Source organism: Phaseolus vulgaris, chromosome 11, assembly GCF_000499845.2.
Source record: "Phaseolus vulgaris cultivar G19833 chromosome 11, P. vulgaris v2.0, whole genome shotgun sequence".
NCBI lineage: Eukaryota > Viridiplantae > Streptophyta > Magnoliopsida > Fabales > Fabaceae > Phaseolus > Phaseolus vulgaris.
In genome coordinates this window covers 968,017-987,537 of record NC_023749.2, presented here as the reverse complement: position 1 = coordinate 987,537, position 19,521 = coordinate 968,017, and the positions used below count along the sequence as shown (strand labels likewise).

The 19,521-nt window shown below is 34.1% G+C and overlaps 2 protein-coding genes across 3 annotated transcripts; both read left to right on the top strand.

Moving 5' to 3' along the window:
• Window positions 1-442: 442 nt before the first annotated feature.
• LOC137819323 (peptidyl-prolyl cis-trans isomerase FKBP42) lies at window positions 443-3,914 on the top strand. Of its 2 annotated transcripts, none has more exons than XM_068623129.1 (8): window positions 443-561; window positions 682-722; window positions 826-1,011; window positions 1,611-1,700; window positions 1,818-2,002; window positions 2,069-2,191; window positions 2,319-2,471; window positions 3,437-3,914. In XM_068623129.1, exons 2-8 carry the CDS (start codon window positions 683-685, stop codon window positions 3,770-3,772), a joined length of 1,113 nt encoding a protein of 370 aa, XP_068479230.1. In that variant the 5' UTR covers window positions 443-561; window position 682; the 3' UTR covers window positions 3,773-3,914. The 2 variants fall into 2 exon arrangements, with proteins under 2 accessions (XP_068479230.1, XP_068479238.1); XM_068623137.1 differs by having other exon boundaries at window positions 445-561; window positions 664-722.
• Window positions 3,915-7,184: 3,270 nt separating this feature from the next.
• LOC137820705 (protein OBERON 4) lies at window positions 7,185-12,480 on the top strand. Its single transcript, XM_068624949.1, has 2 exons — window positions 7,185-10,892; window positions 11,660-12,480. The coding sequence occupies exons 1-2, from the start codon at window positions 7,874-7,876 to the stop codon at window positions 12,214-12,216; spliced, it is 3,576 nt and encodes a 1,191-aa protein (XP_068481050.1). The 5' UTR covers window positions 7,185-7,873; the 3' UTR covers window positions 12,217-12,480.
• The last annotated feature ends 7,041 nt before the right edge of the window (window positions 12,481-19,521 follow it).

Sequence of the window (19,521 nt, the reverse complement as noted above, 5' to 3'; positions counted from 1 at the left end):
TTAATGTCAAATTAAATGTAATATATCAACATTATTTATATTTATTTTTTTAATATTATAATATTATAAATTAAGTATATAATTTTACTGATATGTAAAGTGGTTATTATTGTTATAAGAAATAAATATACTTTATACTTTATTTCATTTGATTATCTTCTAAATGTTTTAAATTGTTAATTATTGTTAATTTGTTTCTATATTGTATTTTTAATATACCAATATCTATTCTTAATTTATATCATTATTAATTTATTTAATTTTAATTTATAAATTAGTGTATAACTAATATTATAATTTAATATATTATATATGAGAAAAAAAATATAATATATATAATTTATCCGTAATTAGTATAATATTATCATCTAGTACTCTTTGTATGAAAAAAAATGGGTTACTTTTGATATTAAAATAACCAATGCTATAAAAAAAAAATTCTTTCTTCCTTTGTAATCTCAGCTTCACTATCTCCTTTCCTTCTCTCTCTCTCTCTCTAGAATCTACTCTACTCCGATCTGAGTGGTTACACACAACAAGAACAAAACCGATCCGGTCAACGTAAGACAATTCCACTCCCAGAATTTTCCCCTCCCATATTGTTTGGTTCTTCAAAAAATCTGTTATTCTAATTAGTTGTTTTTTTTTTTCTTTCTCCTCAAGTTGTGTAAAATTTTGCAGAATGGAGGAAGTTCAAGAGTCCAAAACCCAACCATCGCCTGGTAATTTGTGCGCTTCATGGAATAAAAAAAATGGTCTTTCTTTCAACTTCATATACACTTGTTTAAACCTCTTTTTTTTTTTTCGAACTGTTAATGGCCGCAGGTCAAGACGATGAAAATGAAGTGATTACTGAAAGTTCATCATTTGTTAAAGGGGAACCAGCCCCAGAGTTCAGTAGTAGCCCCCCAAAAGTTGACTCTGAAGTTGAGGTCCTTCATGAGAAGGTCGCCAAACAAATCATTAAGGAAGGCCATGGCCAGAAGCCTTCCAAATATTCAACTTGTTTCTGTAAGTACTAGTCTCACTCATCTTGTTTGCAATGGTCCCCAATTCATGTTTCCTACTAGTGCAAAACCTCCAGAGTTACACAATTTAATTTGTAATTGTGTATGTGATTATTTTTTTTACGCAATTGATTTTATCCCTTTCGACTACTTGTGCTGTTACTTGAAGCTACCATAAATTCAAGGGCTAAGTCACAGTCCCATATGGAACATGCTTTAATTATAGCAGTAATGAAGGGGTATTTTAGAGTATATGTTAAATCAAATTATGAGATATCAGAATTTCTTTATTCCTTGGAATGGCTTGCATTGTGTCTGTCTAGTTATCTATAGCTATCTGAGCTATAATTTAGGCCATTGATGGCAATGATTTGATGTGGATTTGTAAACTGTTTGGACCTCAAATGTTGTTTCTCCATAGGTAAATTTCTTTTGTTAAGGTTAAATGGGGACAAAAGCTGGAATGACCAATATTATATCAAGGAGAAGTTCACTACTTCCTAATATCTGCCACTGTACCGTTCTTAGTAGCCCTTTCCTGCAAAGACTTTTCTTTTCATTGTTGGGTCAAGATTATGATTGCTACATGGTATATGGTCGTAGTCCATTACAGGGCTTGGTCTGAGAAAACACAGCACAAGTTTGAAGACACATGGCTGGAGCAAAGGCCAATTGAGATGGTCTTGGGTAAAGGTATATTCCTGGAAGTTTAAAGTATTGGATTTCTTTTTCCGTTAATCAATAGGCTAGTAGGCTATCTCTTCTAGACCCTTTACTTTCCTTTGATTTTGATGTATTTCTCTTGAACAGAAAAGAAAGAAATGACTGGGTTGGGCATTGGTGTGGCAAGCATGAAAGCTGGGGAGCGTGCATTGGTGCGTGTAGGCTGGGAGTTAGGATATGGAGAGGAAGGAAGCTTTTCTTTTCCAAACGTTCCACCCATGGCAGATTTAGTTTATGAAGTTGAGCTCATTGGCTTTGATGAAACGAAAGAAGTAAGTTGCATTAAATAGTGGATGGCTGTGACTTGGTAAGATGCTTATAGCACCTTATTTTCACAGGGGAAAGCTCGCAGTGATATGACCGTGGAAGAAAGAATTGGTGCAGCAGACAGGAGAAAGATGGATGGAAATGCTTTGTATCAGGATGAAAAACTAGAGGAGGCTATGCAACAGTATGAAATGGTTACACACTCATGTTTCTTGCGCTCTTCTGCATAGTTCTTTACTGTTCTTAGTCCATGGAAATTTATTTCTTTGCTTTTTATTTTAGGTTGTTTGACAAATTTGTGATTGTCTTGATTCTTTTCAGGCCATAGCGTATATGGGAGATGACTTCATGTTCCAGTTGTTTGGGAAATACAGAGATATGGCTCTGGCTGTAAAGAATCCATGCCATCTTAACATTGCAGCTTGTTTGATTAAGCTGAACCGTTATGAAGAAGCTATAGGACACTGCAGCATCGTGAGTATAAGACAAAACTTTAACCAATCAATTCTGCATAAAATGCTCTTTTTTAAAAAAAAATTGTAAGCCATACTATTGATCGGTGTTCCAATAATTCTTTTTATAAAATATAAAATAGCATTATAAGTTATAACTATCTTTTCTGCTAGTTACTTTCGCTCAGATTTGGATTGTGAATGGGATACAATATTATGAAAGTAAAATTATAGTCTAATAATATGCTGCTTTAGTGTCAGACATTATTGAGATCATAATCTCTCTTTGAGACGTTGAAGACAGCTAATGTTTTTTTGTCACAAGGCTTCTTTTTAATCTTATTGAAGGAAAACTTCAAACTGTTCGTTGCTTTTGTTCTTTTGCATTATTGACTACCCTGTCAGATCATGCCAAAATAGAATATGCCGACTTTGTCACCATTCACTACTAAGCATGTCCTCTCATATTTTGTCAAAGAAATTATGTAGCTGCTGTTCACATTAGAGTTTTTTGTGTTGCCAGGTTAGCAAGTAACTATGGGCACCGCATTAAGTTTATTTGTTATGCTATAGGATAGGGTGTTGTGTCATCTCATCTAGAGTACCAATTAAGCCTAATATCTTAGAATTTTAGCTATCCACGATTGTGAATTATGATGCAATGTTAAACCGTGATTTTCTGACAGAAACTGAGATAATCAGTTTCACTTGTGTTTGGAAGACTTTATTTACAGTTTATTTGAGTTTACAGCATAAGTATTCAAGTTGCTTTCAGCCTATTTCAATAAACTTCTCTGGTAATTTTTTAAAAACAACTTAAAACTTGCCTAGAAACAATTTAGTCTTATTTCTTCTTCTATTATAGAAACACATGTTTAATTTAGTCTGATAGGTAGTTGTTCAGTAAGTGCTTAATTAAGTTGTTTATCCAAAAGTCAAGTCATCTTGGTCACCCACTTGTGTGTAACTTTATGATGGAAATTGCAGGTACTGGGTGAGGATGAGAACAATGTGAAGGCATTATTTAGGCGAGGTAAGGCTAGAGCAACACTTGGGCAAACAGATGCTGCCAGGGAAGATTTTCTAAAGGCAAGGAAACATGCCCCTCAAGATAAAGCAATTGCAAGAGAATTAAAATTGCTTGCTGAACACGACAAGGCCGTTTACCAAAAGCAGAAAGAGATATATAAAGGAATATTTGGACCAAGACCTGAACCAGTTCCTAAGTCAAGAAACTGGCTCATACTTATTTGGCAGTGGTTGCTTTCAGTATTCAATGGCCTTGTCAGCCTCTTCAAGCGTGAAAGGCTTAAATCTGACTAAACAAAAAGACCATTGGTGAGCTGTGGAACAAAAATGTTCACTATTTTCCTTTTGCTTGTGGAACAATCAGACGTTGAAAAACCAGTGGTATTTCACTCGTAGGACTTATCTTTGACAATGCTATCAATCTGCTCTTATGTTACTTTTCATAGTTTGGTGGTTTTTCCAGAACCTCATTGTTGCTGAAATCAGATAATTGAATTTGAAATTGAAATTATCAGTGTCGCTTAAACCAGATAATTATTTTAAAAAGATTTGTAGTTATATGCCTCTGAATTAATTGATGATTGGGGTAGCTCTTGTTCATGGATATTAAACATTTTATAATGCCCTGAATAATACTATTTTCATTGCACATTCTCACACTGTTTCCCTTTTCTTCTCATTGCATCACTTATTTTATCTGATTTAATGTGAAAATTGTTGTGAAAAATGTAAAGAAGAAATAGGATTACTCTGCAATTGAACTGAGAAAATCACAAGCATCCTCTTATGACCATCACATTCTTTCCCAATTAATCTATGTATAGGGAATCACAAAGATAATATTCACATGGCAAAGCAAAAACAATGGTTTAAAAATGGCATTCTGCTGCCATCATCTATTACCATTGACCAATACATACAAGTGCCACTCATGTATACATGAGCAATATTTTCCCAACATAAAATACATCGGATTTCTCTGATGCAAATAAAATGACCTGTGCTTGCTTACAACCATAATGAAAATAATAAGCAGCTACCACATGGGTTTGGGCGCAGTGGTCCAAGCAAAATAGGCACACACTAACATCTGGGATATGTACACATAAACTGCAAACGATATACTCATCAGCAACAAGTCTTTCCAATCACCCTTTTGCTGTGGACTCAAATTCTGCTTCACCCTTTTCCCAGTCTTCTCAATATCACTCAACATTTTCCATCTGAACAAGTTTAGCTTCCCTCCTCCCCTCTGATCTTTCTTCTCTTCCGGATCTGGTGTTCTTCCCTGGCAGGATAGTAGAATCAAAATCCTGGGTCTGTTTCTGCTTGTGAATTCATGATGAGAAGGTGCCCTTTTGCTGCTGCAACAGTGGCCTACAGTGAGAGCTGCCATGCCATGCATGGAAGAAGGATCAGATTGTGCTTACTGATACACAACTGTGTGGAATATAAATATCAGATATGATGGTTGGAATTTGAAGCAAACAAGCAGAAGAAGATAAACCTGTCACTTGGTAATAGGTGGTCTCTTTCTTGACGCTAAAGAAGAAGAATTTTGTTGCACAATGTTAGACTTAGATATTTTCTTCTTCAAATACCCAAATGGATAAGGGGCACACTATATTCTGTACAACCACGAATTGTGTGGTGGAGGAACACCAATCCAACCAAAGACAAATAAATTACCATTTTGTTTTGCAAAATTTCAATATTCTTTCCTCATGATTCTTGATCTGCTGAACACTTCTCTTAAATGGTTCTTCGTGTCGGATACACGTATTGAACACTAACACTATGACACTCGTAGGATATTTATGGATGAAATGTCAAACTCAAAAAATATTTGTTGGATTTTTGACAATTCTAACACGATTTTAACACAATTTTAATTAATTTTTTTAAAAACTCAAATTTATTATATTAATTTTTAGTATGATTATAAAAATAAAGAACAAATCATGTTGAACTAACCATTCTGCTTCAAAACAAAAGCTAAAACATGTTTGTGCACATAAATTTTTATTATCAATTTATATAATTCACAATTATATAATATATAGATTTATGTTTTCGTATTCTGCATTTTAGAGATTATAATATCTCTTTGTCCGTGTTCGTATCACTTTCAGTGTGAGTGTTTGTGTTACATACCTCTTGATTCAATTTTAATCTTAGTTTTCTTTATAAAATTGTAATTTTTAATAAACTTTAATCAACAAAAAAGAGTATTAGAAAAATGGATCTGTGAATGGTTTCTTAACATTTATCCCAAAAATATTTTAGCATTTGCAAAGCGAGGTTAAAAGTATTTAAACTTGTTTTACATTATGTTTTGTGAATTCATCTCTAAATAAAAATGAACGGTTTTGATTGGGTAGGAGAGGAGTGGGAGTATATAGATAAAACGAAACGGGGCACAGAGAATAAAACTGAGCGTCAACACGTGACGTCAAAAGCATTAACAAGAGTCAAACGATGCCAGCTTTTATCACGTTCACGCTATCATTTCCGTTTAATTAATTCTTTCTCTTTATCATCTTTTTTAATTTACTTTATTTTTACTTACTCCAACACTTTAACCAAATAATACAAAAAAAAGCTTATAAAATAAAAATAATAAATTTATATAAATTTAAACCAAATTCAGACCAAACATACCTAATAAGATAAAAATCTCAAAGGAAAAAAAACCCACACATTAAATTTAAAACTTTAAGCCTTTAGTTTTGAGACTTTAGGTCTTTCAATCTAGCTTTAACTCTTCTTCTTTTATTGCCTTTGAAATGTAAAAATAATGTCCTTAAAAATATAATAATAATTTCTGTTGTGAGTTTAAAATTGTTGTGGTGTGTTCAACCCAATGTTCATTACTACCTACCTAACTAGTTTCTATGTTTGACTCCATTAATAAATGAAAAGTTATCAAACACCAACTTCCTAGCTTTTGAAACACAACTATGGTTAATGCAAATTTAAATTTGCAACTTTCACCAACTTGGTTAATCCAGTGAAGAGCCAATATAGTGAAGAGACAAAATTGAGAATGATACATTTTCCAGATGAATTTGTAATATCTTAACCAATTAATAGTTATACATACTTTAAAAGTCGATATTACAAATTTATATATATAAATATGAAATGTAATAGATTCCAATTTGAAAATAAACATTTTAATAATTAATTATTGTTCTGATATGATCAATATAGTCTCACGTCGTCTACGGATTGAGGTCAAAGACAATTTAAATACATATTTCTTTTCTACTTTGCATCATACTTACGTGGTTATTAAAATATTTGGGAAAGTGTTTGGGAAATTAATATTGTTTTTAGTGTATTTTTTATTATGAGTATCTTTCTGTTAAATAAAGTCCGTATCTTTTGTCGATAAATCCTGAGATATAGTTTACCTGTTCGAAAATTATGATTTACCTAGTTATTTTTGGGTTACCTTAGTTTTTAACATGACAAAACGTCTTTTAAGAACAAAATCGTGATAAAACAGTACTCTAAAAAACGAACAATACTTCAAATACGATACTTCACCTTATACTATTTTTCAAAATTAAAGTGAAAACAGAAATATAATATAACTTGGTTTAAAATTTAGGAAAGAGAATTCAACAAAATTTGAGAGTGGTTTGAGTCTTATTGTTGATGACATTATTGGATGGGAAAAATTGACCTAATTTTGTCCAACAGTTATTTATTGAATTTGAAATGAGAAAGATGTGAGAGGGACAGGTGTCAGAAAAGGAAGGGTGCAGGAACAGAGAACACAGAAAATGGATGAACCCACCACACCAGATTCCAATCACTCCAACCACTACAGTACAAAGTACAAACAAGTCAAGTGCGTTCTTATTTTTATAATCCCACTACAATGCGCCGGATACGCGCAGTGCGCACCCCTCTGTTCCGTTTTCCTTTCCCCCTCTCCACGCATGAGCAGTGCGTAGTGCGCACCTTGCGTATCCAAGTCCAACTCCTTCTTCTTTTTCTTCTTCTCTCTCTTCAGTAGTTAAACTGCGTTGACTGAGATAAAACCTTCACTTTTTTCGCTTCTTTCCTTTTTTTTCCATTCTCTTCTCTTTATTATTATACACCGCCGCACCGCCACCGTTCGCCGGAATATCCTCACCGGTAACATTTTCCGTCGTTGCTCTTGTTATTTCCGTCGTAATTTATGCTTCTCGCTTCCCTTGTACACGAAGCACCTTCTCTGTCCCGTTTTTTGTTATCGAACTAGGGTTTCGGAAACCCTAGCTGCTGCTGTTGTTGCTGTCACTGCTCCATGAGTCTGGGGCGAACCTTGTTGGAGTTGTTCAGATTCACTTGGCTGAGATAAACAACGGCGATTTTACGCTGCGTTTTGGTGATTTTTTGAATATGAAGAGATTGAGGTCGAGCGATGATCTTCACTCGTACGGCGGGGACAAGAATAACAATGGTTGCAAGGATTCCGGTAATCTGAACCGTTCGTTTTCGTCGGCTCAGCGGAGTTTCTATTACAAGCAAGATAATGCGCGCAAGGGTTTGGTGTCGTCTTCGTCGTCGCGGTACGAGAGGGATCGGGCGGTTGAGGAGGATCGGGAGGGTTCTAGGGTGGTTCGGAAGCGATCTGAGCACGATTTCGAGGGATTTGATAGGAGGAAAGGGTTCGATCGGTACAGAGAAAATGATCGGAGTTTGATGCACCGGTCGGAGAGTTTCTGCAGCGGTGGGTCGCGGAGGGATCAGTTTCCGAAGGGTTTTCGGTCGGAGAGGGATAGGTCGCGGAGGGAGGGGAGTGTGTCGTCTTGGCGGAGAGGGTTGAAGGATTTGGATGAAAGGGAGAGGGTGGTGCGTTCGCCCAAGGGTTTGAGGGATGTGAAGTCTCCGTCTTGGTCCAAGGATTCTGTTTCGGAAAGCGAGCAATCTAAGAAGAGATCTTCTTCTCCCAGACCCTTCAGAGAGGGTAACTCCAACAAGTCTAAGTCTAAGTCTCCCACTTGGTCTAAGGATTCTGTTTCGGAGAGCGAGCAGTCCAAGAGTGTTGAGGTGAAGAAAGTTGAAGAGGAGTTGTTGCAGCAGGTTCAGAGTGGGAGTAGTAGTGAGATGGAAGAAGGGGAGCTTGAACCTGAACCCCAAACGGAAATGATTGCTCCTGCGAGTGAAGACTTGACCCCCTCTGTTGCTTTGGAGGCTGATGAGAAGCAAGTTCAGAAGAATGAATGCCACCCCGATGATGATGACACTGATGCTATCATGCATGAGAATCAGGAGTTGTCGACTAAGGAAGAAGTGAAACCTAAGGAGGAGGTTGGTTGTGAGGTTAAGGATGCAGAGAAAGAGGCTGATAAAGTGCCTGATATTCAGGAGGATCCGACCGACAAAATGGCCGTTACTGAAACTGAACCTGGTTCTGTGGGGAATGGTAATGACGATAAAAGAGAGGAGTGTTTGGATGTCGGTGCTGAGTGCGAGGAGGAAACAAAGAAGGGTGGGGATGTGGAGAAGGAGAAGGTGGTGTTGAATGAAGAGGAGTCTAAAGAGGACAAGGGTGTAGATCTCGGAACCAGGACGGATGTTATCAAACCTGAGTTAAATGATGGAGTATCAACAGAAAATGAAGTCCCCAAGGAAGTGGACAGAGAAGTGACGATGGTGGGTCTGGTCAACAATGTAAAGGATAAGGGGAAAGGAATTTCTGTTGCACTTGCACCTCCTACTGATGTTGCTCATTCTTCGGATGATGGCTTGTGGATGGACAGAGGATCGATGGACCTCCCAACGTGTTCTGTTGATGTTATAGAAGGTCCAAGCACAAGGGGATTTGAGTTGTTCTCCAGATCTCCTGTAAGGAAAGTGGAGAAAGTGGACCACTCGGTTCTCTACAAGCACAAGGATGACATGGAGCAGCTTGATCTTACTCTTAGCTTGCCGAATGTTTTGTTACCTATTGGTGCTCAAGAGACTGGAGCTCATGAAACAACATCACAAGCCCCTGGATCCCCCAGTCAAGCACGGAGTGTGCAGTCTTTAAGTAATACATTTTGTACCAACTCAGATGGTTTTCCTGCATCAATGTCCCTTTCAGGCTCCCAATCATTTTATCACAATCCAAGCTGTTCTTTGACAAAAAACTCTGTGGACTACGAACAATCTGTTGGCAGTCGCCCTTTGTTCCAGGGAATAGATCAAGTTTCTCAGGGGTGTTGGCAAGGCCAGTCTCAGAGTGATCCTAAACAGAAAGAAGTTCCTCTTGGTCAAAGAACATCGGTTAATGGAAATGGCTCCCTTTTCCAGTCTCAGACATCGTGGGGTGTTTTAGACAGTCAAGCTGTGAAGGGTCAACATTCCAGAGTTCTAGAAGGCAGTTCAAAAATTGCTGGTGGGCTTGATAGGCAATTGAGTTTTCACAAGCAGTTTTCAGGGCAATCAAGACGCCATGATGATGTTAGATCTCCGCCACAGAGTGTTGGGTCTCATGATATTGGATCAAATTACAGCTTTGAGAAAAAGAGGGAGGTTAGAGACAGGAGTAGTGGTAGTCTGTATCGAACTACCAGCCAGAAGGAACAAGAACAACTAATGATGGGTGGAGCTGATTTTGTTGAGACAATCATTGCAAGAATTGTTTCTGAACCTGTTCATGCAATGTCCAGAAAATTTCATGAAATGACAGGACAGTCCATAACATGTCTGAAAGAGGGTATTCGTGAAATCATGCTCAATGCTGATAAGCACGGGCAGATACTTGCTTTCCAAAAAGTTCTTCAGAACAGGTCTGATGTAATCTTGGATGTTCTGTTGAAGTGCCACAGAGTGCAACTGGAAATTTTGGTTGCTTTGAAAACTGGTTTGACTCATTTCCTTCACTTAGACAGCAGCATTTCGTCTTCTGAGTTGGCTCAAATTTTTCTGAACTCAAGGTGTAAGAATGTTTCATGTCGAAGTCAGTTACCCGTAGATGAATGTGATTGCAAGGTTTGTGCGCAGAAGAGTGGTTTTTGCAGGGAATGTATGTGCCTTGTGTGTTCTAAGTTTGACAATGCCTCAAATACATGTAGCTGGGTTGGATGTGATGTTTGCCTTCACTGGTGCCATACTGACTGTGGATTACGGGAATCTTATATTAGAAATGGGCATGGGACAAAAGGGATGGCTGAAATGCAGTTTCACTGTATTGCTTGTGACCATCCTTCTGAGATGTTTGGCTTTGTCAAGGAGGTTTTTCATAATTTTGCAAAAGAATGGTCTGTTGAAGCCCTTTGCAAAGAGCTTGAATATGTGAAGAGAATTTTTTCTGCTAGCAAGGATATGAGAGGGAGACAGTTGCATGAAATTGCAGAGCAAATGCTGCCAAGGTTGGCAAATAAGTCTAATCTTTCTGAGGTTTTGAGGCACATCATGTCTTTCCTTTCTGGTAAGAAACGAATTTTTTCCATTATTACACACTTAGACTGTTCTGTTTTATTTCTGTAGGCTAAATTTTGCTGTACGTAAAATGTTTGCATTAAGCTCTCATTTCTGTACATGGAAATTTATTTGATGAGTTAACTGCTTTTGCTAACTTGCAGTTAGTTACTAGTAATTTAGAACATCTGACATATTATATGTGAACCAAGATACTCAGACTTTCCATATTGGTTGTGTTAAATTCTTCTAACTAATGCTGAAGGGCTTGTCACCTGTACTCCAATTTCTATAATAATTAAAACAAGGATAAATCATGTGAAGCATACCTTTCTTTGCATATTATTGGATGAATCGTTATTGTTACTGAAGGTCATCCTTTATAATGGAATGACAATGAAGAAAAATATTTAATTGTCTGATTTGGAATACTTCTGACTAAAAGAATCACACTTTATTAAATTTTGGTTTATGTAAAAGTAAAAAAATCTAAGAATGAATCGATTGTTTTTGCTGTAGCAAGTCATGCTGTTTAACCTGGTATGTTTGGAATTTGCGGAAACCATTTTGTATTGAATGTAAAACCTGGGGAAAATGTTATGGTGTTGTAGATACTAGATCTATGCAAAATTTAAGATTAAGAATTACAGATATTGGTCATGCTTTTTCCTAAGTTTTATCTGTTGAGCATTGATTTTCTTTTGACGTTTGGATAAGTAGTTTTTGTGAAAGGTAAACTGTAAGGGTGTGTATTTACGTACGATATGGTCATTGCAGATGGTGATTCTTCCAAATTAGCCATGACAGCAAACTTTCCTGGGAAGGAGCAAATTAAAGAAAACAATGGAGTAGCAGGGCCTAGTCAGGAAGCAGCTTGGATGAAATCTATTTATTCAGAAAAGCCACCTCTGTTAGAGAGGCCAGCGAATATCCTTCCTACCTTCGACCAGAATGATAAAAGAACTCTTGCGCAAGAGTTGCAGATGAGTAGCATCCAGAAGGACTACTGTTTTGACGAATTGGAGAGTGTAGTAAAAGTTAAACAGGCAGAGGCTAAAATGTTTCAATCACGTGCTGATGATGCTAGAAGAGATGCTGAAAAGTTGAAGCGCATTGCCCTTGCAAAGAATGAGAAAATTGAGGAAGAATATGCCAATCGAATTGCCAAGTTGCGATTGACTGAGACTGATGAAATTCGTAAACAAAAATTTGAAGAAGCCCAAGCATTAGAGAGGGCCCATCTGGAGTATTTGAACATGAAAAGGAGAATGGAGACAGACATTAAAGATCTGTTATCCAAAATGGAAGCTACTAAAATGAGCCTTGCCATGTGATGATCAGATAAAAAAAAAATCTAGAATAGTAGTTTCAGGTAAATGTATTATGTCCCATCCTGAAATTTGTAGGTTCTGATGCCACACCATCCTATTTGTGTGAGCTGCTTTAGTCCTCCTGATCGTAGTTGTATCTATTTGTTGTTGTAGTTTATTTTGTTTTTAAGCTGCTAACCAAAACCTGTAGAGTTATCACAGCAGTTATTAGTCTTATGAAACAATCTCAGTTATGAAAGCAAGTTAAATAGATTTTCATTCAGATGATGTAGATGGGTTTGCTCTACAGGCTCTTTTATGCCTTGTCTCAGCACACCAAATTATGATATTATAACATTGCTAATTATTGTACCTTTAACCATGCTATCAACTCATGACTTCATTAATGTTCTATCTACTCAAATGATGATTTCATGTTTATATAACACAGTGATTTTGGATATGAAGATAGATACTTATAATCTTTAAAATGTATTCATTCTTATGAAAGGAGAAAAAGAAACAGGAATAGTTCTGGTATTTGAAATAATAATTGTTAATTGTTTGATAAATTAAACTATGAATTCTATCTTAGCATAAAGTTGAATGGAGAAAAAGGTGAGCTGGTTTAAATTTAATACAAGTTTTATATTCTGTAACCCTAAAATAAATAAATGTGCTACTGGGTTTTATCTTTCAATAGATTCAATTGTTCAATCATATAATACTTTTCAGGTTGACAAAACGCAGTAGTTGTTGAAAAACTTCTATTTAAATAAACTTATTTGTAATTGTTTAGTGTCACGAGAAACTCGTCCTAATAAACTTCTATTTAATATAATATATTTCTAATCTCTCTCTCTCTCTCTCTCTCTCTCTATATATATATATATATATATATATATATATATATATATATATATATAATATTTTATAAATAAAATACTTAGTTTAAGTGGGAAGAGAAGATGAGAAAATAGCTTTTGAGACAAAATTGGTTTTTCTCTATAATTCATCTTTATAATGGTGGATAAAAGTACCCTCACATATTAATCCCAAAACAAAACATCACATTTCTTAAAAATTGACTTTAGATAATTTAAAATAAAGATAAAAAAGTCTTAAATTTCTTTTTCAATTCCTAAAACATAATTGTATTTTGTTCTAGTCTTTATACAATTTTGAAATACTCCTTTTGAAAAATATTTTATAAAAAACTAAAAAAGCAAGTAATATATACAATACAAAGACAAAAATAAATAATAAATACTTTTGAAGAACTAAAATAAAAATATATTTAAGCAAAAACAAATTAGTTACCATGATCAGGTTTAATTTTTTTAATGTCAAATTACTAATAGATTTTTAGACAAATAAGATACTTTTCATTGTAAAATGTTGTTCAATTCATTTCCCACGAATATTCATCACTTCACTCCCAACTTATTATTTTCTCTATATTAATGCTTTTAATAAAAAATAATACCAATAAACTTTTGCCTCTATTTTTCTTCTTACTAGTCATGTATATATAATTTATTTTTTTTATGTATATTTAAATATGATATATTATTTATTTATATAGGTTGTCAGATTCACGATACTGTGGAAGTCTTTCTCTGAACTACTATATTTAAATAATAACTGGCTTTTAAAGACAATTTAAGAACATTAATCTAAATGATAACTTAAGGATAACATTTTAAAATTGCATGAGAATTGTCTTTCAATGGGAAGAAATGGCATTATATGATATTAAAATAAAAACAATATATGATGTAGAAAAAGTAGAAATGGTAAAAATATATTTTTAATCATTTGGATTTTATATGAGGTAATATTAAATCAAAGTAGTATTTTTTTATGAAATACCAATATCATAGTTTTAATACAAATATTTACATGTTTTAAAAATAATAATAAACTTAAATGTCATCTATAATGTATTATGAAGATTAATTCCACTTAATCTTAATGTCATATAGTATTCATATTTGTATATTACCCTCTTCAAAATTTTAAATAAAATCAAGTATATTAAATTAATATTTAAATGTTTAAAGTATTGAATATTTTATTTAATAAATGAATACATTATTAAAAGAGATTCGGAATTATTCAGAGGATTATTAGAAAATAAAGTTTATTACAAAATAAAATCACTTAGTACTTATTTCAGTAATTAAAACATTTAACAAAGTATGCTAAATGTTTTTTTTATACTTTTTTTTAACACACTTACAAATGAAATTTTAATCACATTCCATGTCCATCCCTTGAACATTTTAAATTATATAAATTATATGTGACAAAACAAAGTTGCAAGTTCTTCCATATTGAAGTATTCCAACACATATCGAATAAACATATTACTTTTTTACAACTTTTTTACACCTGCAAATTAAAATTAAAAGACATCAGTTTATAATTGTAATTTTAAAATTATTTTATTTTAGTAAAAATTATTTCTTTTTTCTTTTATAATCTGGTATATGATTATCAACATATCATCATTCCCAGTTCTTGCACATTCACATTTGCTTGTCAGTGACATTCATATTCACTCTTTCTCTGGCTATGCTATGTGCTGCTTCAGCCTTTGCAGCACTTCAACACAGGTTGCCAGAAGGTAATGCTCTCTATTCATACCATTTCGTATATTCTAATTCTGATTACAAAATTGTACTATATGTGCAAATGTGCTTTGATTCTGATACTTGACATATGTTACAATCTTCACATGTACTAATATTTTGTGCTTGTTTTTTGTTTTCTGACATTTTACATCATCCAAAATGGTAACTTTGAGGAGAAGCCAGACCCCAGATACCTCAAGAAAACTAGAGTCTGCAACATGAAGTTCACAGTTGGAGACGCCAAAAATGGTTCTCATGGATCAATGATGGTTGAAGCATATGCAGCAAAAGACAGCCTCAAAGTTCCCTTCAAATCTCAAGGAAAGGGAAAATTCAAGACTGTGAGCTTCAAGTTCACAGCAATTGAAAACAGAACCAGAATAACATTCTACAGCTCTTTCTATCATACAAGAATTCACAACTACGGATCTCTTTGTGGCGCTGTTATTGATCACTTTATAGTGTATCCTGTTGCCTAAGCATTGTTTCTACCTGTACCGATCCGATCAGGACCGAACGATCGATTAGAAGCTATGTTTGGTCAAGTTCGACCTACACCACCATACCCTAAGAAGGTTAACAGACTTATCAACAATTAAACATTATGTAATATGTTCTTAATTATGGTTCATATCCTTAATTCGGTCAATAAAAAATGACTCATGATAATCATATAAATAGACACAAATTTTAAGAATAAGGTATGTCATCATTATACATTGAGTGTCGAATACCGAAATATCACTTGAACGTCGAAATACCTTTACAGGTACCATCCGAGCTTGGAGTTCACAAGGATGACAAGTACAAAGATAAGAGGAGTATAAGGAGTTTACACGAAGAGAGGAGAAGTAGACTGACCGACCAACTGAGAAGAAATGACAATTGTTGTATTGATTCCAACCCCGTTCGAAAACACTACCAAACATAATAAATAAAAATGAAAAATATTGTAAGAGATTAATTTACCAGTCAAAAGTAAGTGGTGATATTGGCCACTAAAAACTAAGAATGAACCCACGAGGCACTTCTCAATCATAACCTCACATAAAAAAAAAAAGGAGATGATTGAGTTAACATCAAACTAACTTGAATCAATTGGAACAGAAAGATAGAATAGAAAGTGGGTCACATGAAATAGTTACTGTACCCCTAAAAAAGTAGGCAAATTGCATTTTATCTAAACACTGTTTACAACTATGTGCAATTATTTCATCCAAATTCCTATTGCCTTCACATCTCATCACCCACATGAATTCAAGAAATGCATCCAAAATTTCAACTGCAAAACCATATGTAGATAACTAAGCAAAGAGTATATTGAATGTGAAGGTATTGGGATCAGCACCGATTATAATTAATATGTCTATCAAAGGCAGAACAAATTCTTGGTATGTTCCGCCAACATTCCAAAGTATAACTACACAATATGAATTTTTCAAAAAATCACTTAACTTTAAGTTTAACTCAACTTTATGAAATCGATAGAGTTTGTACTAATTTATATACTATAAAATGTCTTAACTTTTAGTCGGGATTTTCAACTCATTTTTTACATTGAGATCTACAAACTCGTGCGTGAAACTATATAATGAATGGTCCGATACGTCTCTGCCTACATAACAACTAGGATAGACAATGATTTTAGTCAGCAGTTACTACTCAGTATACAGAAAGATTTCAAAAGCTTAGCAGTTGATAACAGATCTACTATGGGAATGATCTTCCATGACAAACTCTAGCTAACAATCACAAGTTATTTCTCAATAAACAAGTACAACAATCTTTCATTATACTCATACTTGCGTACAGAACCCAAACTTTCGGTCTCAACCCTCAATCCGTTTAAAAATAGGTGAGGGACAGCAAGCAAAATTCACATCAGCAAGTAACCTTAACCAATTTGTGAATCAAACTAATTTCAAGGAAACGCACACTTGTTTCAGCCCAATAAAATTGTTGTCCAAAACAAGCTCAGATAATTACAACAGTGGTTACAAGTACCCAACTTCTGCCACTCAACTCAAACGGGTCAATTTTTTCAACCAACCCTTTTCAAAAGACTCCATTTTTCCACCATCTTTCACCCAACCTCAATCATGCACCACACAACTCTTTGCAGTGATTGACCTTCATTCTTCAACGTGATCCTCCACTTTCCCACACCCCTCCTTGTGATTCATCTTGTCTGCTGTTCCGGTATCGTCAATATAATCTTACAGAAGTTGAAGTCAAGAACACTTTAAATACTTCTTACTTCTTTAACCCACCGAAGCACCTGACAGACGTGACAGAACATCGAACTTCAAAGCCTACAATACTTCGAATACCTCGAATGCAGTGATTGATCTTACGATGCTATCACGGACTTGAGGTCGGAACAGTGACAAAAGCGTGATCCGAGGGTGCCCAGAAGGGCAAAATAAAAAATTCCGATGCTTGCATAGCTGAAAGTGAGGATCTAATCGGAGATAGCATGGTCGTGCCAGCAGAGGAGCATGGCTATGCAGCGTCCGAATATGTAGAAGCGCGTTTTCTGCTGCTTTGCAACCACAAAGCACCGTTTTCGAAGGCTGGTTTTCCGGCAAGGTTGAGAGAGAGGCATGGTAAGGTACGATGAATCAAAGGTGTTTGCACTTTGCAAAGAATGCCACATTAACACAACCTTCTTAGGTAGTTTTATAGAACATGTTGGGGTCCACTCTTTTGATCTTCAACTTGTTTTGGGCCCACTTTTCTACGTTCATGTCGATTCACTATGCATTATGCTCTCATCTTCATGTCACCATCATTCTCCTCTAAGCCACAGTATTATACCTTACGCGTATGAGAAAATTCAACCACCAATTTCAGATCCTATCTTAACAAACATACTTTTTCGTCATCATTATTTCATATAAATTCACACAAAAAAGTCATAAATGGAGGAGCATGGAAATATAAATATTTGTTAACACTTCAAATAAGTAGACTTTAATTTAATTATTTTATAAAATTAGTTTATAAAGTGTTTATAAGTTAACCTATATTTATATATTTTGAAATATTTTTATTTGTAATTAATTTTTAAGTATATTTTCAGAGTTTATGAATAAATATTAAGGAGTTAACTTTAAGTTTTTGAAGATAAATTTAATTAATGAAATAATTTATTATGCAAATAAAACTTTAATTTTAGTTAAAAAAAAAACAACACTAGTTATAATCATAGTACCGTGTCCAAATTTTATAAGAAAAAAATATCTTTTTGAATCCAATGAAAGGTACCATTTTCATTTGAAATGAAAAAAAAAGAAGTAAAATAAAAATTTGCATGCTTTTTAATACATACACTGAGTTGATAGGAATCTAGAAGGAGGGAGAAAAGAATAGAAAATGGTCAAAAAGAGAGAGGAGAAAGTTGCATGGATGACAAGGATGATTCCATAAGCAATTAGAAAGAGTGGATAAATGAAAAATGAGGAGAATTGGTATGTGTATGGAATATGAATTGATTATTTATTAAATAGAATAATAGAATAATGGAATAATGGAATAGAATAATTGATGGTGTTAGGAAATTTCCTTTCTATATACACCTCCCCGCCCAACCCAGTGGCATTATCGTCTTTATATTATATATACATCAATCACGTTTTTGTAAATAGGAAATAAGAGAAGAAGAATAGAAGTTTGAGTGTAACAAGTATGAGTTTCAAGTGCAGTTTGTGGCCACTGCTCAGTTTGGCGGCAGAAACACAATATGTCGGCTACTTCATTCCAGATAAGATTCAATTATTGAATATGCCTAGTCACCCTCAACCCTTACCATCATTACTATTTAAACCATCACCATGCTTCCAAATTTCCTCACTCAATTTATCTTTTACCAAATTTCTTCAACTTTTTATTTATTTTTTGTTACTGTATAATGCATGCGTGAAATCTCTCCTTAAGTGATCAAATCGAGTAACCTATGAATGATACGAATATGAAAAAAAAATTAACAAATGAAGAGAACTATTCTACTTCTTTTCGATAATCAATCTACTTCTCTTTCTTTTTAAAATGTCTTCACATTCTTCTTTCACTCTTTTATTTGTTATTATCGTGAATTCCAAATTTAGATGATACCTACAAAAGGAAATGAGATCTTAATATTCAGTAATATTAATATTGAGTGAGAACGTGCCTGATTTCGAAATTTACATCTTTTTATATAATTATCATAGATTCTTTTTACTGAATTAAAATTTTAATTCATAATTAAAAATGTATTCTAATATTTGACTATGGATTAGTTTTATTAATCTTCTATTTTAATATAATAAATTTAATCATTTTCAACTGTCGTACAGGTACAATAATCCTAACTAACACAAATATATATATATATATATATATATATATATATATATATATATATATATATATATATATATATATATATATATACCCACTGTTATTTCTTAAATAGACTCGGCGAGGCTTCTAGAGTGTAGCCCAATTACATTCCACAATGACGACTGTTTAATAGTTCGACCGCCCAAAGTATTTACTATCTTATTTGGTGGTCATTTTTTGTCTGTGTTTGATTTTATGTTAGTGAAAGAGACATCTAATTTTGGACACTTAGGAATTAAAGAAATAGTTATCCTTTATTTTGTTAAAGTAAACTAAAAATATAAAATTTTGCAAATCATTTTGTTAGTTA

Coding starts and splice junctions, on each gene's coding strand:
- LOC137820705 (XM_068624949.1), top strand. CDS start 7,874: ATGAAGAGATTGAGGTCGAGCGATGATCTTCACTCGTACGGCGGGGAC. Junction 10,893..11,659: donor CATCATGTCTTTCCTTTCTG/GTAAGAAACGAA, acceptor TGGTCATTGCAG/ATGGTGATTCTTCCAAATTA.
- LOC137819323 (XM_068623129.1), top strand. CDS start 683: ATGGAGGAAGTTCAAGAGTCCAAAACCCAACCATCGCCTG. Junction 723..825: donor CAAAACCCAACCATCGCCTG/GTAATTTGTGCG, acceptor TAATGGCCGCAG/GTCAAGACGATGAAAATGAA. Junction 2,003..2,068: donor GCTTTGATGAAACGAAAGAA/GTAAGTTGCATT, acceptor TTATTTTCACAG/GGGAAAGCTCGCAGTGATAT.